The following is a 20,566-nucleotide window of genomic DNA, read 5'->3' as shown; positions in this document are numbered from 1 at the left end:
AAGAAAGCTTTGTACTAATATTGTTTAGACAAGATATGTCTGCATCTTGTCCTCTGAATAACTACTACAAAGACAACAATATGCAATGTATCAATTGTAACTGTCCTACTAACCTGTTTTGAAACTGTTTCATTGCTATTTTATTTTTTTCTCATTAAAATGAATTAAAAAATTAAAAATCACACATCTGGTGAGTGGTAGAGCCAAGGTCCACCTGGCTTATGGTCACTTCTTCATAAAGCAGATTCCAGGACCAAATTCTTTCCATTTGTGGAAAGAGTCCTCCGCTGAGCTCTGCATCCAACTGGCAGATGCAGGAAGAACAGGAAGCATACAGGGGTGGGTTTTATATGCCAGACCTGCAAGTGGCACGCATCCCTTCTGCCCACTGAGGCTAAGAATATAATCTAGCTGTGGGCCTAAATGAAAGGATGATTTCGTAAATCACTGGCTGGGTTCTGTTCCACATGGTGAGGTCCAAAGTGTGACAGTTAACAGTGGGTGCCTGGATAGGTGGAGGAAAATGTTATTAGAAACAAGTCCTAGGGGGCTGGAGAGATGGCTCAGTGGTCTAAAGCACCTACTTGAAACAAGCTTGGCAATGCACAGGGACCGCGGTTCAATCCCCCAGCACCACATGCCAGCCAGCCCCGCCCCCTGGTGGGCTGAGCTGGCCCCACACACACACACACACACACACACAAATAAATAAATAAATGTTTAGAAACAAGTCCTAGAGAAAAAAAAAAGAAAGAAACAAGTCCTAGGACTGAAAAATCAGGATGCTGGGTGGGTCAACCACACGGACACAGATTTCATCCAAGGAGACAATGGACTTTGGGGTGTGGAGTCTGCCTGTGAGCCAGGTCCCCAGTCCTTGTGAGTGAGAGTGAAGGACCATGTGGCCAGGGGAAAGCCTGCAGTGCAGAAGAGCTGCGGGGGAGGTGCCTCTGTGGGGCGAGGTTTTCACAGAGTAGTGAGAGACAGCCGCCCAACCTGTCACACACAGTCTGTGACAGAACCACAGCCCCCTCTCAGGTGCATCACAGAGAGGCCAGCATGGGTTCAGCCAAGACAGTGCCCACTCACTAGCCCCTCCAGGAGTATGGTAGGCAGACGGGCCAGTTTAGCATTCTGCAGGCCCCTGAGTTCCCTGTGCAACTTCACCTGCCCAGGAGTCAACACTCACACTGGTCAGCACAGCAGTCACAGACACGGCCCTGGGCTCAGATCAACTCAGGTTCCAGCCTCAGTGCTGCCTCTTGGAGAGTCACTTTCTCCTTGAAATTTGCTTATGCATGAAAATGGGGCTGTCTGTGTGCAGAGCCTTTACCCCATCATTGTCACCTGCACCATTGTCATCAGCTTAGAAAGCACATGTCATTCTGAAAGCTGCATTTCACAAATAAGAACATGAGCTGTAGAAAAACAAGGTGTCTTCAGAATCCCCCAGCCAAGGGACAGAGAGTCTTTGAGGGCGCCAGCAGCCCGGAAAGTGAAGAGCCACCCCATCCACCTCTGTTTCTTTTCCCTTTTCCATTCTCCCTGCCACTCCACTTGATGTGTCTGTCCTACCCTGTGGCCCTCTCAGGAGGACTGAAGTGAGCAGGAAGATCTGTGGAGAGCAGCTGACATCACTCACTCTAGGAAAGAGAGGAGCACAGTGTGGCGCAAGCCTCACTGGTGGCTTGGGGTGAACCCTAGCTGTGCCACTTCTCTGGTGTGCGACCTTCGCAGCTCTGTACTCTGTGCAGTGGGGGTATGATTTCTCTTAGGTGAGGGAGGAGTGGAGGTAGAACAGACCAATCTGTAAGTCACCCAGCGCAGAGCCGGGCTCTCACAGGGACCAGCCTTGGCACCTCCCTTTCCACCCAGGACTCAGCAGCTCTGTGTGCCGCCATCTGGCTAGGCCTCCACACCCACGTGAGTGACTCTTATTCATGTCACACTGCAGTGAGCAGGCGTGGGAGGCTTGCCTAGTGCTCCCAGTGGAAACCCGTTGGGGAACAGATTCCGGCTCTGGTCTGTTTCCCCAGCCCTTGGTTTCTGAGCAGAAGTCTCTGCTTTCCTTCCTGGACAAAGAGATGTGGTGGCATCAGAGGACAGTATGTGGCTTAGACATTTGGGACCACTCTTTAAGAGCAGAGGCAGGCCTGGCCACCCTAGCACAGAGCTCGGCCCCAGGGAGTATTAGGAGCTCTCGGAAGAGCCAGTGAGCCTCAGCGTCTGAGCGGCAGCTATCTGAGTGGCTCTTGTGCTTCTCCTCGGTCCTGGAGAGGGCAGTGACTGAAACCTCTGGGCCTTGTCACCTGCAGATCACCTCACCACCCTGCCCCATGTGCAGAAGTACTTGAAGTCTGTACGCTACATTGAGGAGCTCCAGAAGTTTGTGGAAGACGACAACTACAAGTAAGTCCCCCCAACTCCTGAGTCAGGTGTGCCTGCCCGCTCTGGTCCTCAGTGCTCAGGTCTCTGCAGAGGCTCTGGCCCTTGTTGCTGCCCACACTCCAGCATGCACAATACTGCACACAGTGGGATCTCCCACACCTTCCCCCGACCTTGGTGCTGTCTGCCCATCCCCCACATTGACCTCTGCCCCATCCTCCTATGACCCATGGTTTAAGGAAGGTACATCAAACTTCAGTGCAGCTTCCCATGTAGTCTGGGCAAGGGCGGGGGTGGGAGGATCCACGGCTGTGCACCAGGGGAGCTTGGCACTTCAGTTCTCATAAGCAATTGGCACTCGGTGGAGGAGCAACTCCACTGGCTGTCTTTAGGCCAATGAGCAGAGCTCTCCAGGATCCTGTTTCATGGGTGGTTCTCGGCTCCCTGTAGGACTCACACTGGCCAAGGCCCCCACAGCAGCCCTGTGCAAATCTTTTGGGTAGACTTCCTGCTCAGGAAGACCTCTCAGCCCTCAGGCTCACCTTGCACTCACCTGCTCTGATTTCTGGTTCTTTCCTCATTGGTAGCACTGGGAATGTATCCCACATTTCTGTATTTGGAGGTAGATTTTGTATGTCAACTTCACCCGCTGCAATTAGGTGGGTGTCCTTTTGGCTTCTTTTGAATTTGAGTCCATTAAGAGCCTCAGTATGTCTTCATATAGCTATTCTTTTAAACTGTCTTACTGTTTGTCTTCAGTACACTATGATTTCTTTAAGTCTTGTTATCAACTATGTGTTTTGAAAGGGTTTTGTTTTGTTTTGTTTTTCTACTTTCAGATCTACTTATTTGATCTTCCTGATCATTTGGTGTTCATCTAAGTCCGTAAACTTTAAAGCATTGTGGCCACTGGAGCCACTCAACAAGATCTTGGGAATGGCTGTTCAAAGGCCCCTCTCCCAGGCAGCTCAGCAGGAATGATTTGCAGCCCTGGCTGCGAATCAGAGCCACCAGGACACTTTTAACCGTCCGTACGTCTGGGGCAGGGCCTAGAGAGCTGTCTATTTTCAGAGATACCTGTGCATTTCTAGTGATCTTTGGGAGTGTAGACGTACATTATTGTTGTAACATAATTTGTCAAAATAAAAAATAATATGAGATTGCGATCTGTTATGTAGTAGTAGCAAGAATAGAGGAAGCCCACAGATTACCATTAAAATTATGTTTATTCCAAATTGAGCTCATTTTATTTACAAAGCATTTGCTATTCCTGAAAAGAGTAGCCTAAAGTACAAAATTATTCCCTCTTAGGTTCTAGGATAATCTTTTCCATCCCTGCGCCAAACTTTTGACTACAGAGACAGTACTTTTTCATTAGCACTAATGTGCTTTAAGGAGAAAAACAAGCTATAAATACTGACCAGGAGGCAATCCTTAGACAAGATGCAGACTCTGATTGCTCCCTCCATTCGGAAGGACATCAAGCACTCCTGGGACTCAGTGCTGAAGGACAGTCACACTGGGGCTTTCAAAGGACCTTTGTTGTGGACAAAGTGTGTATGCAGGGTGGGGCTGCCTTCTCACCCCAGCCTAACCTCTGCCCGAGGAGCATCAAGAGCTGCCTTCCCAGGAGGTCCTCACACTGAGTGCAGGAGCCAGGCAGTCCTGTGAGTCTGCAGGGGCAGCTTCCCTCTGCAGCCAGCTCACACCTGGAAAGCGGCTCCTCACGCCCAAAGAGGCAGCCAGCGGCTGTACTAGGACACGGAGGACGCTGTCCCCCAACACCTGCCCCCACCTGCTTTGAGCCATTGCACCGAGAGGCCCAGTCAGTCCTTCTCCTTGCTCAGCCGTTAGCCTAATTATTGATTTGAGAAGAGGGACCCAGATTCCCCCCAACTAGGAAGCTGATCTTTAGCATTAAGTGAGCATAGGATTGGATCATACAATGCTTGCTATTTTTACTTACAAGTATTAATTTTAATTCAACCAGAAAAAGAAACTGAAATAAAAACTAAGGAATCTGCTCATTAAATAAATATTGCTTTGCTACAAGAAATGCTATTTCCCAAAAGAGCCTCCTAAGATTCATAAAAGTGGTCAGGAAAAACATGGAGCGCCCGAGTCAGGAAGTTTCCTGTAAGTACATTTCTGCCGCGGACAGTATCAGTTGGCTCTGCTTGTGAAAGATGAGCCTGTTAGCACTGCACGCTGCTTCACCTCCGCCTCACCCTCTTCTACTTTTTTTGTTAGTTGTATTATTATTGGATCACATAACTCAAGTTCATGGCATAAACATGTGTTCAAAAATCCTAATTCCTACTGTTTAGTATTTTTAAATGGATACAGTTCTTACCACCTGTTGTTCCTCCACAGTGTCCCCTGCAGTCTTTATTCTAAATCAATCCCTTATTTAGCCAGATTTCATCAGGAGCAGGGCCCTCTCCCCGCCCCCTCCCTGGGCCTACCTCACCTGAGTCCTCCGTGGCTGCAGCTGCGTTTGTCAGGCCTGGACTTGCTGGCTGGCCTCAGCTCTGTCCCTGGCCTGCAGCCCCCAGCCTTGTCCTCTGGCACTGGGTGCTGCTGTGGTGAGAGCTGAAGCCCGTCGGAGCTTCTCCATCTGAAAGTGGCTTCTTTGGTCTGCCTGGCGGGTGAAGAGTTCCCTTCCAAAGCCCCAGGAGGAAAGTCCTCCAGTGGACGGTTCTGCCTCCAACACCTCCTTGCTGCCCAGGAGCGCCTTGCTTTTGTGTCCTTGACTTCTCCCCACCCCTTCTTACTTATGTCTTCCAGGCAGGCACGTGCTGGGTGCTTTCTGCCCCTCATCTGTTAGCGCCTTTCTAACAGCTGTGATCCCCTCCTCATCCTCAGCCATGCCTGGCGATGTATTTTTCACTTAGGTGTTCAGCAAGCCCTCTCAGTTCAGTCTTTGATTCAGGACGCCCCCCAACAGCTGCATCAGTCTCCCGTTTCATCGTGTTCCTTTTTTTCATCTCACTTTTCAGGTTGTTCTCTTCACCCCATGTTTCCCATAGGTCATTCCTCCACTCAGATCACTGGGGGGATTTCCTCTGTCCCCAGGCCACCTTTTCTGCCTCCCTGTCTTCCTTCTGTGGGAGGAGGAGTGCTGTGCTGCTGGCCCACTTCTCCGTGTTTTGCTCCCATTGGGGAGGCTCTGGCTGGCTGCCCCGTGGTGCTGGTGCAGAGAGGGAGGCCGCTGGCCATCCTCCTGAGTGTGGAGAGGGGCTGCTTTCCCCTCTTGCTGCTGGGAGGCCCAGGGGTTCTTGGATTTCCCTTCTTCTGTACCTGGGGGCGTAGAAGGCGGGAGTCAGGAGAGCCATCAGTGGAAACTTAAATACCTGTGGACTGGGGTTTCCTTCACCTTGCTGAGGGCTGCCTCCCTTTCCAGAAAGGACTACATCAGTGCCCAGTCTTGCCCATGAAACCTTCGTTTACATCAGAGTGACCCTGCCCTGCCACTTGCCAGCCATGTGAATTTGGGAAAGGAAGTTACTATTCCTCAGTCTCCTCATTTATAAAATGCACGTAATTTATAGTCTCACCAGCCAGATTAACCCATCCTGCACAGCAAACCATGGGCCCTGGTCACCCACCTTTTTTTATCTTCTTTACTACTGTGTTTTCAGCATAGAAATCCCCTGGAGACATCCAAGGAGGCAGCTGTGGGGGGACAGATCTCACAGCATTGCTGGGTTCCCTGACTACTGCAGCCCTTAACTACGATCCATCTCCCAACCTTGACCGTACATCAGTCCGTTCCCCTGTGATAAGCCAGCGCCCATCTAATCTTGTGGCAATTTGTGTTTTCAGACTGTCGCTCAGAATAGAACCGGGAAGCAGCTCTCCAAGACTAGTCTCTTCCAAGGAAGATCTTGCAGGTATTGTAGCTATCTCAAGTAGAAGCAAAACCAAGAGTAGCCCTGCTAGGCCTCACCTGTGGAGCAGAGAGCACAGCTGAGTGTCTGGCAGTGCAACTCGCCTGTCCCTGCTCATGCCTCCCATGCCCACCTGCCAGGCTCCTACAAAATGCTTCTGTGCTGGGGCTCGCTCCCCAGAGCATCCTGGAACAGAACAGCCCCAAGAGCGCAAGGTTAGAGCCCCAAGATGGGAACAAAAATGAAGTATCGAAAACCCCAGGGTCTTCAGGCCACGTGGACCCTTATGGTCAGGGGCCGACCAGACTTGGGGTTGTGTGCCACCAACATGTGCACAGGATGCCTGGGGTATTTATTCGGTGCCACTAGCTCCAAATAGCTCACCTTCATCAACTTACTGACCTTCTGGGGAAGCACACACACAGACACACGTTCCTTAGAGACAAGACCCATGCTCTGCAGTCGAGCCCAAGCCCTGCCATTTCCTAGCACTCTGATCTTCAAGGACCTCCACCAGAGTGGAGCTCAGACCCTTACAGGGCAGCCATGATACCTGTGAGTTCTGCCCTGGAAAGTGCTGTACCCACATCAACAGGACATAAACGTGTGCTCAGTGTTGGCTGCTCCATCAGTATTATCATGGTGGCTCCTGTGTTGGTTGTCCAGCCGACTCTCAGTGCCTGGGCTGATCCCCACAGCTAGTGGGGGACCAACAGCAAGTACCTCCTCCTGGCTTGCGCTCTAAGTCACACCAACCCGCATTAGGCCACTTTAGGGAAGTGTCTGTCTCCTCTCCTGTGCCCCAGGCCACAATTTTCTTATCTACAAAATAAGGATTAAAAAAAAAAAAAAAGTAGCCCAGCAATGTTAAAATGTCAAAAAGCCTGTGAATGAGAAAGTGCCCAGCATAGCCTGACATGCACTGATTGGGAAGGGGTAGAAAGCTGCTGCCCTGGGCCTGCCCTAGCCCTTCTCCGTACTTCCTTAGCAGGCCATGTCCTGGCGACAGGGACCTCCTGCAAGCGCCCCCCCTCCAAGCTTCCACCCTGCCCTTGATTCACTCGGGCTCCTGTCTCTTCCACTTTTGCTGGCTATGTCTCACAAGCTCTACCCTGCGCTGGCACTCGGGTTCCTCTGGCAACTTGGAGAAGGAAATGCAGCTGTTCTCAGGGCCTTACAAGATGCTGTTGCCCTAACCTAAGACAGAGTCGCGTTTGTGCTGGGCGGCTTGGTTTCCATGAGGCTTCCCTGAGTGCAGTGGCGAGATGTCGTCCACTCTCCGTACCTGCTGCCCTTGCCCGACAGCTGGCCTGGTAGAAAGGGATGCTTCTGATACTAGTCCACCTTCCCTATTCTAGGGGACCCTGTTCTAGGACCCTCCCCCAGGCAACTTTAGTCCCCTAAAATGCTCAGTAACACACACCTATCTTTAGAATGGGCACAATATCCACCTCTGTTGTGGGAAGCTGCTGAGGCCACATGTGTAAAGCAGGCGGAGCCTTACCCAGCACACTCATCAGGCACAGCTTTGTCATGATGGTGCCATGAGTCTAGTATTATGATTTGGCCTCTGTCCTTGGCTCAGCTTTCAGGTTTTAGCTAAATGTCACTGTCTCAAAAAGTCTACCAGCCCAGCCCCAGGCCTAACCAGGCTGCATTTCAGGGGGGCTGGCAGGCTCTGGGCCACACCGAGCCCACCCTGTCCTGTGCAGGACCAAGCACAGCCACCTGCCCACTGACATACTATCTGTGTTTGCTTTCACACTGCAGTAGCAGGGTTGAGTGGTCCGGACGAAGACCAGGGCCTGCAAGCCTCAAATACTTCTGTCGGACTTCTCACAGAGATGTGCAACAGAGGACAAGCTTCTGCCCCGAGCGCTCTTTGCCCACCTGCCTGCATGCATGTGCCCTCAGGTAGCTGCATGCTCAGAGGCCTGGACTCTATCTTGCACCACCCAAATAAAGGCCCCAGTATGAAATTCCTGAAGCCCAGTGTGTAGGGGCCCTGGGCAACCACCTGTGGTCCCCTGCCTTGCCCCTTGGCCCTGGCTCCTGAGCACCTGCTGGGCCCAGTGGGCACCTGTTCTTGGAAGCAGCTCCAGTGTGGGCCAACTGCTGACTCTGCATAGCCTTCAGAAGTGCTGATGCCGCAGCTTTCTACATGACAGAGAGAGCCCAAGCTCACAGGAGTGTTTTCCACCAAGTTTCAAATCCCTGGCTTCAGCCTTGCAAGCAGGATGTTAAGATTTGCATTGAGGGTCAAAGGTCTGGGGAGTGTCTGGAGAGCTCAGACTCTGTCTGTGGCCCTGGCTTCCTGCTTACAGCCCCACAGGACAGAGGTGGGTGCTGCTGCAGCCTGGGGTCCCCAGGGGTATTCTAGAGGGCAGGGCCAGAGGGAAGCTCCAGGAAGCCTGGCTGGTCTGGCAGTTAGACTGAGCCACGTGGCGAGAGCCTGACTGGAGTCAAGGACAGGAAGGTGCCTCTTACAGTCCCAGGAATGGGAGGAACGTGCCTCCCTCACCCCTCAGGAGGGGGGTTTAGGCTCCAGCGTGGGGCGCGCTCCACAGCCGCACACCCCCACGCCTACGAGGGAAAGCCCTGCAGTGTGCTCTCTTGCTCGCTTGAGGCTTGCATGCCGCAGTCCCACAGAGGCCCAGCACTTGCAGGGAGCCTGGTGCACAGCATAAGGAGGGCCAGACCCCAGCCTCCTGCAGCAGTGTCTCACTGGCGGAGAGAGGCGGCACATGCCACTAGGAGAGGACCAGCATGTGCAGAGCCCAAAGGAGGCCAGCAGGGGCAAAGCTAGATGGCAGAGGACTCTGACTTCTTTATCCAGCTCTCTACCTCCAGGCTCAGGAAACCTTGGCCCTGACCCTGAGAGCAGCTGTGGTCGTGTGGTCTTGAATCTCTCTGCAGTCTCCATTAACAGCAGAAGTGGATGTAAGCTATGGCTGTACCGGTCTCTGGGGTGGCCCCTGCGCTCCCCAGAGAGCTGGCCCCATTTTCCACCCTGGGGAATGGCTACGTAGGCAGGTTCACCCCTAACAAAATACATGGTGAGAAAGGAAATGGAGAAACCTGTTTCTGAATGTGGGGAGAGAAAGCGCCTAATGCCACATTTTCATGCCCCCCCCCCCATGTTTAGTTTATATAAGTGAACTAATATTTTCCTGGAGAGAAAAACCATACAGAACAATGACCCCTGTGGAGGGCAAGTAATGTTTGTATGCCTTAAACTGGTGGATTCATTCCAGATTTCTCAGTCCTGCCTCCATGTGGCTGCCCCAGGGCACAGGGTTCCGCTGGGGTTCCTGAGCAGCACCTCAAGTCCGGGAGACTCAGCCTGGACCTCTTCCCTCAGCGCGGTGCCCTCAGGACTGCATGCAGACACATCTTGCTAGCTCCTCTCTTTTTGCTGTCTGGCAGCAAGAGTCCTGCTCTGACTTCAGACAGACCTGAGTTCACCTCTGAGTTGGGCCACGCCAGGCAGTGTGGGTTTAATCCCTTGGAGCCTCAGCTTCCTCGAGAGCAGCAGTGTTTTCTGCAGGCTCTCATCCCAGGCCGCTGGGAGCATTCCCTGGGGCAGCGCTAGAAGACCTGCTCCTAGGCCACACGACTAGCCCCTTGGGGATTAACTCTGGGCCCTCCCAGCAGGCTCCGACATGTCCAGGTGGGGGACAGGACAAGACAGCTGCCCAAGTGTGGGGCAGGGAACCTGAGGGGTTCCTCCAGTGGTCACCAGCGGTGGCAGGACTGCTGCTTCATCACCTGGCACTGCCCAACCAAGGGACTCATAACAACTTCTATGATATGCGTATATTCTGAGGGACACCCAGGGCTGGGGCTAGAGATGTCTTCACTCACAAGCCTGGTGCTTGCTGCTGGCTGGGGCAGTGGCTGCCGCAGTGGCAGAATGTATACTGTGGGCTGCATGTGGCCTGGGCTTCCTCATCGTGTGGCTACCTCTAGATCATCAGGCTTCAGCATGGCAGCTAGCTGTCCCCCAGAGGAAATGTCCAAGTAGGAAGCTGTATCTCAGCGCCGCAGGGAGCCAGCCTTCACAGTCACCCCGCCTTACCTTGGCTTCCCTCAGTGAGTCAGGCAGCCGTGGACAGAGGGCAAAGGCTCTGCCCCTCAGTGGAGCAGGGGCTTTGTGGGCACATTTTAATAGTGCCACTCCAGCAGCTTGACAGGAGGAAAACAGGCCAAGAGATGACGCATTGCCATCCTCTTCCTTATCCTCAGCATTGAAACAACCTCTGCTAACCAAACTCTGCCAAGCACCGCCCCAAGACTGCCTTGGCCACGTCTGTGCCCTGACACCCACCTTGTGAGGTGGGCCTTGCCATGCCTGTTCTCAAGGTGAAGACACCCAGCACTTACCCAGCCTCACATAGGAAGAAAGTGGCAGAGCCAATTGCTGGGTGCAAAGATGTGGACAGGTACATTGTCTCCTGCCAACACAGGAAGCAGGCAGGGGGCTGGTGAGGGCCAGGGGCACACTACGCTGTATCCTGGCTGCCCGGTTCACCTATGTAGGCGAGTTGGCAGCTGCCCTGAATGACATCCCTGGCATGCCTTCCTCTCCTGCAGACCCCTTGAGTTCAGCACTTTCCCCACTAGTCCTCAGATGCTAGTTCCAAGTAAGGAGCAAAACTCCAAACCTGATCTGTGTTAAATCACCTCACCTTACCTTACCAGGGCACTTTTGTCCAACTGAGCTGCCTGCCCTGCTGTGGCCTCGTTCCTCGCAGGCTCCAGGTTCCCTAGCTCCTTTAGCTGTGAACAGAGTCCGTGGCATCTAGGACAGTCAGGTGCCATTTTTCAGAAGGAAATAACCATAGCATGTGTGTGGTATAGGAGATAGATGTTGGCCAGCACAGGAGCTGTGAGAGCTGCCCAAGTGGGAAATGAGAGTGTGAACACAAAAGTGACTGGCTCCTGGGGACACTGGCCACAAAGGGCTTCAGCATGGGCAGACTGTGCAGATACCCCACCCCCACCAGGGCCCTGCAAGGTAGACCAAGGGTCCAAGTTTCCAAGGCTGGGAACGGCTCCTGGTACAGGCAGGCAGGAAATGCAGGAAGCTGAGCCCTTCCACTGGGCAGAAGCCCACCTTGCATACCAGAGGCTGGGGCAGCCCTAGCAGGAGCTCCAAGCAGCAGCTTCATGCCCTCACCTCCACCACTGTAAGGAAAGGCTTTCTCAGGAGGACAGGATGGGCCATGAGCCCCTACCTCAGCCCAGGAAGAGGCGAGACTGGAATGCAAGTCTTGGAACTCCAAGTTTAGCAGGTATCCCCCTGCCACAGCTGCCTCCCATTAGTGTCTGATGTGGGAGACTTGTTCCCTGTACACAGACTCAGATGCAGTGCTGGCCCTGGCCAGGGCTCAGAGGCAGGAGATATCTGTGGGAACCAAGCTCCCAGGCTGGCCATGTACCTGCTTCAGCAGCCATAATGCCACACTCATCCATCCAGTGGCCTCCAGACATCAGCCCCATGCTGGATTTCCTGTGGCCCCCAACCTCCTTCCTGAGCACATACCACTTCTGCACAGGGGATTACTCAGGGTCCCCTCCACACTTGGCCAACACCTCCTGGACACTCCTCGTCCACACAGCCCATGGGCTCAAGTGCTGGCCGCACACACTTGCTTTCTAGCAATGAAACTCCAGGTTCCTCCGAGGCTTCTGAAGTATCAACAGTTTTACCTATCACTGTCCACACTGCAGCTCACACACCAGCCAGGATATCCGATGTCCCAGAAGACCCCTCTGGCTCTGCGCAGGGCTGTCACATGCACTGCACGCAGAGCTCTCCAGCTCAGAGGCTGCTCACTGGGGCAAGTTCTTGAACTTCCCAACTACAAACTCCATATCATGAAACTGAGATGGCAGCACTTCCTACATGGTGATGTTCCTGTGAGGCTTAAACAGGAGTGCGGGGACAAAGCACCGCGTAGATGTTCCCTACAGGTTGGCAGTTATCACGGTCAGTATCGCTGGGTTACACGGCTGCTGCCACTGCCGTGGTGACTGCTACCTTCCTGTCGGAGCTCATGTCCCACCTGTGTGCAGGTTCCTGTTGCTCTGTCCCCCACACCTGACTGGCAGCCCTGTGGGCTGAGCTCAGTAAGCATTTGGGGCAGGAGGAGGGAGGGAAACCAACAGAGTGTTGGCTCCTCCCAGGGAGGCTTGTGGGGAAGCGTCCCTATTCCTGTTCTGCACATGCAGACTTCAGGCTGCGAGGTTGGGGGACTCTGGAGCCAGGCCCCTGTGCCTCCAGAGCTGGAGTCCTCTGCCACACTGCTTGTCACCTTGATGCAGACCACTCTGCAGCCATTACTAGAAGGCACTGTGCTTTTTGTCTTCCACTCATTGAGGTGGCCTATTGGTCAGTATGTAGGTTTCTTGAGGAAAAGGTAATGAAAACCAGATTTTTTTCAACATACCTTGTTCCCCACAGAGACTGTCACTTCTCATATGTTCCAATAAAACTGTTAAAGAAACAGCCACTTAAAGCACTTTAAAGATTGTTCGTGGAAAAATTATGCTGAGGAAAAATAGAGCAATCCTCTGAGATAGTCAAGCCTCATGGTCAGTTTTTCCAGCTGTCTGTGCCATATCAGGCGAGCAGTGTGGCCTGCACTCCGGCTAGGGTCCCCGCACCTTAGCACCCACCCCACCCGCCCTGCCCTTGCCCGAGGACAGGACAGACTTGCCAGCCACCCAGTTCAGACACAGCCCCAGAACACATATGTCCCTGGCCCTGTTGTGTGGGAGCCACCAAGGCTTGGCCAGCGGCAGCGTGAGGCAGTTCAGTAGCAGAGAGTGTCGCTTACTGGCAGAAAGGACCCTCATGTGGGTCCCAGATGAATGGAAATTCTTCTGCTTCTGCGTCAGACCCAGGCTGTTGGTCAGCAATTCAGAAGGCGGGGAGAGGGGCAGAGACCCAGGGCAGAGAGAACTCTCAGCTCTGATGCTGGCCCGGGGGGCCAAGAACTCTTCCTCCGGGGCCCTGGCCTTTCCCCCTCACTGGCCAAGGGTCCAAAGCACAAAGGAAAGGGGGCCCATCCCGGCCGCATCCTGGAGGAAGAATGGAGGGCTCCAGGAAGAGAGCAAAGTAGGGAGCAGAGCCAGGGCCGGCAGGAATGCTGCACGTGGGAGACAGATGGGGACAGGAGGGCAGAGGAGTGGGCCTTGGCAGCAGTGGAAGAGCAGTGCCCGGCTGCGTGGCCCTGGCGTGCTCTGAGCCTGCCTCTGAAGTAGTCACGATGGTGCTCCGATTGCATAGGAGCCCTGGAGCTAAGACGTGGGGTGTTTTACCAGTCTGGCTCACAGTTGGGACAGAATATATGTCAGGCCCCTTCCCCTTCCCTTTCTCAAATGTAGCAGTGGGGACTGCATACTGCAGATGTCCCAGAGGAAGTGGCTCCTGCTTGCTGACTCCACGCATATGATCTCTCTGCCCCCTTCCTCTGTGTCCAGTGTGTGAACTGGGAACCACCGGGTTCCCCCCCTTGCCTTTGGCATGAAGCATCTCTGTAAGCCACCAGCCTTCTCCCTGACGGGGTGCTGAGAGTGCCTCCCTCAAGTTTTACAGCACTGGCAAAAAGCAAGCACCAAGCATGCGCTGTTGAATCCTAAGCATTTCTGCTCCAACACCAGGCCCCCTGGGCCTCTGCTTTAGGCCACATGGGAGGAGCAGTGCAATCTGACCTTTAGAAATCACTGTTGTGCACCAGGGTGGGAGCCGGAGTGACTCAGGCAGTGGGACCGTAATCCTCTCACATGGCGCTGATAAACAAGCCAGGTTCCACCCTCTGGATTCTTCCCCAGCAATAGTGCAAAACCAAAACAAAGCAGGATGGTTTTCATTCTTCCTCTCCCTCTCTGAAGCAACTACATGAGCTGTTTCCCTGGGCCAGAGCTGCCTGTGGCCCAGCCTGTAGAGCAGAAGGTCTTCCCAGGCACGCCTTGGGGTCACCTGCCCAGCTTGTGCAGGATGAGCTGCCCAGACCCCCAGCAGCCAGCACAGCCAGAACCTCCAGGGTGGCCCACTCTCCAGGGGTGCTGATAGTGCCTATGATAAGAATTGGAGCCTCAAAGAAGCTGTCTACCAAATGAGGGCACGTGTGCAGAGGAAAGCGGAGCTGTGTTTCCGTCCTCTGTGCTCCTCTCCTTCAGCCAGCCTGGGGCTCCTAAAGCCCGGCTGCAGAACTTGGCCTCAGGGTCATCCCTCTCTGGCTGTGAGGACTAGTCTATTATTCCATAACATCTTGCTTTCAGGTGCCCCCTAAAGCAGAACTGGACGCCAGTGGGCCTGTGCACTCATGGGCCCCTTACAGGGCAGGTCCCGGCGGCCACCACCAGTGCTGTCAGTCTTGAGAATGGATGACACGGGTGGGGGTGGGGGTGAGAGAGCATCGCTGATGAGCCAAGCCCTGTGCAGCTTCTGGACAGGAGTCTTCCCCCAATCCCTGAGCCTCTCACCACCTACACCCCTATACCCCTGCTCTGTTCACAGGCCCCTCCGCAGGCTCCAGCTCAGCACGCTTCCGCCGGAGACCCACCTGCCCTGATGCATCCGTGGCTGGCAGCCTCCCCACGCCACCGGTCCCCCGACACAGGAAGAGTCACAGCCTAGGCAACAAGTGGGTGACTGAGCCGCCTTCCCTGGGGCTACTGACTTGGCATGGGCATGAACGAAGGAATGCTGGAGAATCCTCCCCCAAGGCTGGGTCCCTCCCACATCCCATCCTGGGAGCTCTTGGTGCCCCTACCTGACATGCTGTCCTGAGACTGGCATGAGCTCAGGAATCACTGAGGGCACTGGTAGCACCATCCATCCATCTGCCATCCACTGAGGCCCTAGGCTCTATAGCTAATGGAGAAGGGGTGAAGGAAAGGGTAGAGAAGTAAGGGGGCAGCAAATGTGCCCAGGCTCTGTTAGTGGATGCCTCATGGAGAAACCGAGTCCAGTGGGCACCAGTGGATGTCCTTAGGGCAGCACTGGGTGTCTTGTGGCATTTGTACAGCAGTGCCCTGTGGGGCTTTTAGCTAGGGTACATGGGTAGATCTCAGTAAGACTGGGGCAGCTATGCCCCAGCCTCTGGGCATTGAGCACAGACTCCTGAACAGATGGATTCGTTTCTCCCTCCTTTCTTTCCTGCCTGCCTTCCTCCTCCTCTCTGCCCGCCTGCCACCTCTAAGTCACCCCCCATCCCAGCCCTGGCTGGCCCTCAGGAGTTCACAGGCCAAAAGAGGAGAGTCACTGCCTGAGTCCTTGGCCTGCCTGCTGCTCCACAGCTGTGAGGCCGGAGCTCGCTGAGAGCATGCAGGCCTTGGAGATAGCGGGTTATACACAGTGTAAGAATGAGTCTAGGGAGGGTCACAGAGTACATCCCTTGTGATGGTGAAGAGGCATGGAGCCAGGACTGGACCAGGTGCGTGACTCCAGGCCTGCTGCAGCCTCGTCACTCATAAGCCTCATCTCCATCCTCGAAGCAGGCAAGGCAGGCAGCATTATTCACCACAGATGGATGGAGAAACTGAGGCTCCACAACAGGATGTGACTTGCCCAAGGTCACACCTCAAGAGAGGGCACAGCCCGGACGCCTACATCCGGCAGGTGCAGCTGCGGTGGCACCATGGATAAGGAGCTGTGCCTTCTTTCTTCCTTTCCATTTCCAGTATGATGTGTCAGTTGAGTGTAGTTGAGAGTAAAAGTGCGACATTCCCATCGGAGAAGGCCAGGCACCTTCTGGACGACAGTGTCCTAGAGTCCCGCAGTCCCCGCAGGGGCCTCGCCCTCACCTCCTCTACCGTCACCAATGGACTCTCCCTAGGTAAGCGTCTCCGGCCTGCACACCACAGGCAGGGGACCAAGGCTCAGCATGTGCTCTGTGTCTGTCTCTGTCACTGCCACACCCAGTGGCACCTTGCCCCTAGAGAGGTGGCTCCCTGCAAGTGTACCCTGGAGCTGGGAAGCCTTTGCTTCCTAACCTTCTGCGGTTCAGGAAGACCCAGGTGGTTCTTATCTGGTTTGTAGCCCTAGTGTTTTAGGCAGAGGAAGAGGCAGCCAGACACATGCTGGAGTCTGGGTGAGCCCCCAAAGCCCAGCTGCTGCCACAGTGGCATTTCTGGCCCCAGAGGAGCCCTCAGCCCCGGGAACCCCCGGCGCAAAGCAAGAAAAACTTCTTGGCACAGTGACTGGGCAGCCACTGGGTGTAACTGTGTACCTGTCTTTATGCTACAAGACCAGAGGAGGGAGGACAGAAGTGAAATCTTTAGGGATGAAATGGCTTCACTGAGCATCCACCAGAAAGAGTGCTTATGTCAGTGGGAGGAACAGAAATTTGGCAGAGGCTAAGACTGAGGCAGAGAGGTGCCGAAGTTAGGGCTGAGGCTAGGCCTGTGCTGTGCTCACCAGTCTGTCCCCTTGCATCCCTAGGTCAGCTGAGGGCAGGTGGACACTAGCATATTGTTACCGCCCCAGTCAGAGGGTGCCCCTCTGGTGGCACCCATGTGCCTTCCCTCGTGCCTGAGTGTCTGTTACAGGTGTGCCTGTATGTCATCTGCTGCCCATAGCAGTGAGTTCTCTCATGTCTGGTGTGTACAGGCAGGTGCCAAGCTGAGTGTGACCTAATGAGGCCTGTAGGGCAGAGGGCCAGGAGCTTGGGGTAGGCGGGCAAGAGGAAAACAGGCAGACTCTCGTATCCCAGTCTCACAGGCTGTGGGCTGTCAGTCCAGGAGGCAGCCATCTCTCGCCCTTCTGAAAGTCAGTGGCAGGCGAGTGCTGTGTCTACCTTCCCTCCCCAGGGGCCATCCTCTGTGGATGCAGACAGCAGTGGAGGATGGGGGGTGCTAGGCTCCACATGTTGGGGAGAGGCTAGACAGAACAAAGTGCAAAGGCTTCCTCCCAGAGACTTTACCGTGTTCATGTTACAAACCCTCTAGGACTGTGGGATCCCCCAGTCTTCACCTATGGATCCCTTTTCATTGGAATATGCAATGGGATTGAGATGCTGAGAGGTGGATTCTGGGAAAAGCAGGCCCAAGGGTGCTTGGCTGGGCCCAAACAGCTGTATGATGCCAGGAAACTTTCTCTGCTATGCCTGAGTCCAGGCCTGCTGTTCCTAAGACAGAAAACAAGTCAGGTGCTGTGCTGTCCAGTGTCTGGGTACAGATCGCAGAGCTGTTTGCTTCTGGCTCTTCAAGTCAGGGGACGCCAAATGTTTTTCTGCTTGGGGATGAAAAGCCCAAAGTAAGTTGCCATGTGTGCACATACCCTGTTTGGAGCCACAGTGGTCTGTGCCCAACACTCTGTAGTGAAGACCACTGCTCAGAATGTCCAAGGGCCTGGGGCTCCACCTTACCCTTCCCTCTGCCCAGCTTGCTTTTATTTCAGCCAAAAGCCCTAAAGATCGGAACCCCTGAGGTCTGAGACAGTACAAAGGCAAGGCACATGGATGCTTGAGTGATAGGGGGAAAATCTGTCGGTGGAGAAGCCTTGGGGAGCTCTGTGAAGCAGGTGGCCTGGCCCAGCCCTTGCCTGTGCCTCCTTGGGCCAGCACTGTGCTGCAGGGACATTCCACCCTCTAGGGCTCTGTCCCTGAGGCAGCCAGCTGCACAGCTACGCGGGCCTAGCACAGCCTGGCCTGGGGGCAAGTGAAGTGTGTTCCAACTTTGCTTCCCTTTGACCAGCAGGGGGCAGTGGTGAACCCATGTCAAGCCAGATAGGGCTAAGGATCTGGACCCCACAGCCCCTCAAGCAGATAGTGGGCAGGGCCCCTGGGAATGGTGGTGTAGGATGGGTTTTTTCTACACACCCAGAATAAAGTCAGAAACAGCAGCAGAAACTTGAGTCATGTTGCTGCCCACAGGGTCAGGAAGCTGTGAGTGAGCTCAAGGACCTGAGTCCAGTGACCCAGGAGCATAGGAGAACAGGCCCCTCTCTTCAGGGCCACTGTGCTCACTGATCTGTGTTCCTTTTCCAGGCAGTAGTGAGAGCTCAGAGTTTAGTGAAGAGATGTCTTCAGGGCTGGAAAGGTGAGTGTGGCCTCAGTGTGGCCTCCTCCCATGGAGGCCTCAGGACCCAAAGAGCTGGAGGCAGGCTCTGGGCATGGGCCTTAGGGGGCGGTCCTGTGGCTCCTCAGCAGTACACAGGAGCAGTAGGACTGTGGATGTCCTGGCCTCCGTGCTGTGAGCAGCCCCACTTCTCTGTTCCATGAGTCAGCCCAGGAGTGCTTCGTGGAGCCCCCAGCCTTGGAGCAGACCTGGGAGCACACTGGCTGTGCAGAGCAGGTTCTGGAATCCAGGAGCTGAAGTTTCGTCTGTTCTTGAGATGGGCAGGTGGCTCCACCTGGTGGGCTGTGAGAGTATTACACCCACACTGCACCACCTCGCAGGGCACTGGTGACAGAGATCTGGCCACCCCTGCCTCAGGCTCTCTGGCCCATGGTTTGACTCCCTATGCGAAATTTGTATGTCCAGGCACACAGCCTCCTACTCAGGAGTTCACCTGTCATGTGTGCTCCTGGGCCAGCACCAGGAAAGATGGGTGCTGTGATGGAGTCACCCATAGCTGCAGCGCCCGTAGAGGAGGGCATTCTGGTGACTCAAGGTCTGAGGGCAGGCAGAAGGAAATTCAGGGGTAAAGAATGTCCCAGGAGGCAGGGGTGCCTTGTCCCTGGGGGTGGAGCCTCCACAGCATCTAGTGGCCGTACACACATGTGCTGCCACACCGGTGCACACCTGTGCACACTCATACTTGCAATGCCTTCACAGTGCACTATGCAGGCTACACAGTCATCTGCACATGGGTGCATGTCAGACGCACATGCTCACCGTTGCACTCACGTGTACAGTTGGCTGCGTGCTCTAACATGCACATGAGTGTGCGTCATGGTCAGCACGGTCACAGGTGTGTGCTCAGGTGCACACACAGTTACACATATGCACACAAATTCAGCTACAGGCTCGCATTTAGTTACATGTTCATATGTATATGTGTATGTGCATATACTCATTATACTGCCTGACATACGCGCACACACATGCATTCACAGTTAAATGTTTTGGCATGTGCTTATGCACACGCCTGCGCAGTTACACAGATCCTCCCACAAATGCATGTGCACACTTCACTGCAGTACTCTCACGTATACACATGAACATACACTCTTACTCACGTATGCATACACATGCACCGTTACATGCTACACATAGGCACATGCTTACATATATAGATGTAAACATGTGCACAGACACAATTACACCTACATATGTACAACACACATTTTCTCATGCTCTACATGCACAAGTGCATACACACATGTAGACGTGCATTATGTACACTCATGTAGAAGGGGAGTGCATGCTCAGTGCACATATGCACATCACGCAGTACACGCACTTACACATGGGCACATGCGCTCACACTCCTGCAGTGCTGAAGCTCCTTTCCGCCTAATTATGGAGTGAGCAGAGAGGAGTTGGTTCTCTCCACCCCCTCCCAGCACAGAGGGGCATCAGGTGATCAATTGTGTGAGCACCTCCTGGGTCTAGGCTCTGCCTGGGCCCTATCCACGCATGTGCATGATCTCCCAGTGCCTCCACGCAACCCTGACTGTTGTCCCTGTTTTGTACACAGGACAGCAGAGTTCACCTGAAATAACTAGCCTGCTTCACTCTCATTTGCTGTTTGTTTGTTTGTTTGTTTGTTTGTTTTGTGGTACTGGGGAATGAACTCAGGCAAGCACTTATTCTACTGAGCTATCTCCCCAGGCCCCTCTCTCTCATTTAACAAGGACAGAGCTGACCCAAATTTGCACCCTTCTGCCACCAGGCATCCCTTTCATTGCCCCATGCTCAGACATCCATCAGGGCAGGGTCCCAGATCAGCCAGTCTGTCAGTGAAACTCAAGGTGACGACTTGGGGAGGGTTGCCCTTGTCCCAGGACTTCTGCAGAGACCTTTGCTCTGTTCCCTTTAGGGAGTTCAAGCGGACTGGCCCAGCTGCTCTGCTCTGGAGCCAGCCCATAGTGGGAAGGAGAATCCCACAGGCCCAAGGGGCAGATTCTAGGACTCCCAGCCCAGTCAGGGGAATCCTGGGTCTCCCCCGAGGAAGAGGGCAACAGGCAAGCGAGCACCTTCACTGGTGGCCTCTCCCACAGGTCACTGAGAGGACCACAAAAGGGAAACTCCAGCCAGTAGTGAGATCCAGATTAGCAACTGCTCCTGGACCTGTCCATTCATTTGTTCACTTGTTAATTTCTTCATCCACTCAT

The 20,566-nt window shown here is 54.2% G+C and overlaps 1 protein-coding gene across 7 annotated transcripts in view; it reads left to right on the top strand.

Moving 5' to 3' along the window:
- Ralgps1 (Ral GEF with PH domain and SH3 binding motif 1) overlaps positions 1–20,566 on the top strand; it is a 291,187-nt gene that overhangs the window by 252,204 nt on the left and 18,417 nt on the right. For 3 of the 7 annotated variants that reach the window (XM_004641556.3, XM_023701688.1, XM_023701687.1), the window contains 5 exons: positions 2,316–2,409; positions 6,211–6,278; positions 14,803–14,929; positions 15,969–16,123; positions 18,275–18,326. In XM_004641556.3, the coding sequence (XP_004641613.1) occupies positions 2,316–2,409; positions 6,211–6,278; positions 14,803–14,929; positions 15,969–16,123; positions 18,275–18,326 (496 nt within the window). The remainder of the gene's footprint in view (positions 1–2,315; positions 2,410–6,210; positions 6,279–14,802; positions 14,930–15,968; positions 16,124–18,274; positions 18,327–20,566) is intronic. The other 4 variants (XM_023701691.1, XM_023701692.1, XM_023701690.1 and 1 more) reach the window with 2 other exon arrangements.

Source organism: Octodon degus, unplaced genomic scaffold (assembly GCF_000260255.1).
Source record: "Octodon degus isolate 3935 unplaced genomic scaffold, OctDeg1.0 scaffold00138, whole genome shotgun sequence".
Lineage (NCBI taxonomy): Eukaryota > Metazoa > Chordata > Mammalia > Rodentia > Octodontidae > Octodon > Octodon degus.
This window is presented reverse-complemented; position numbering and strand designations above follow the sequence as displayed.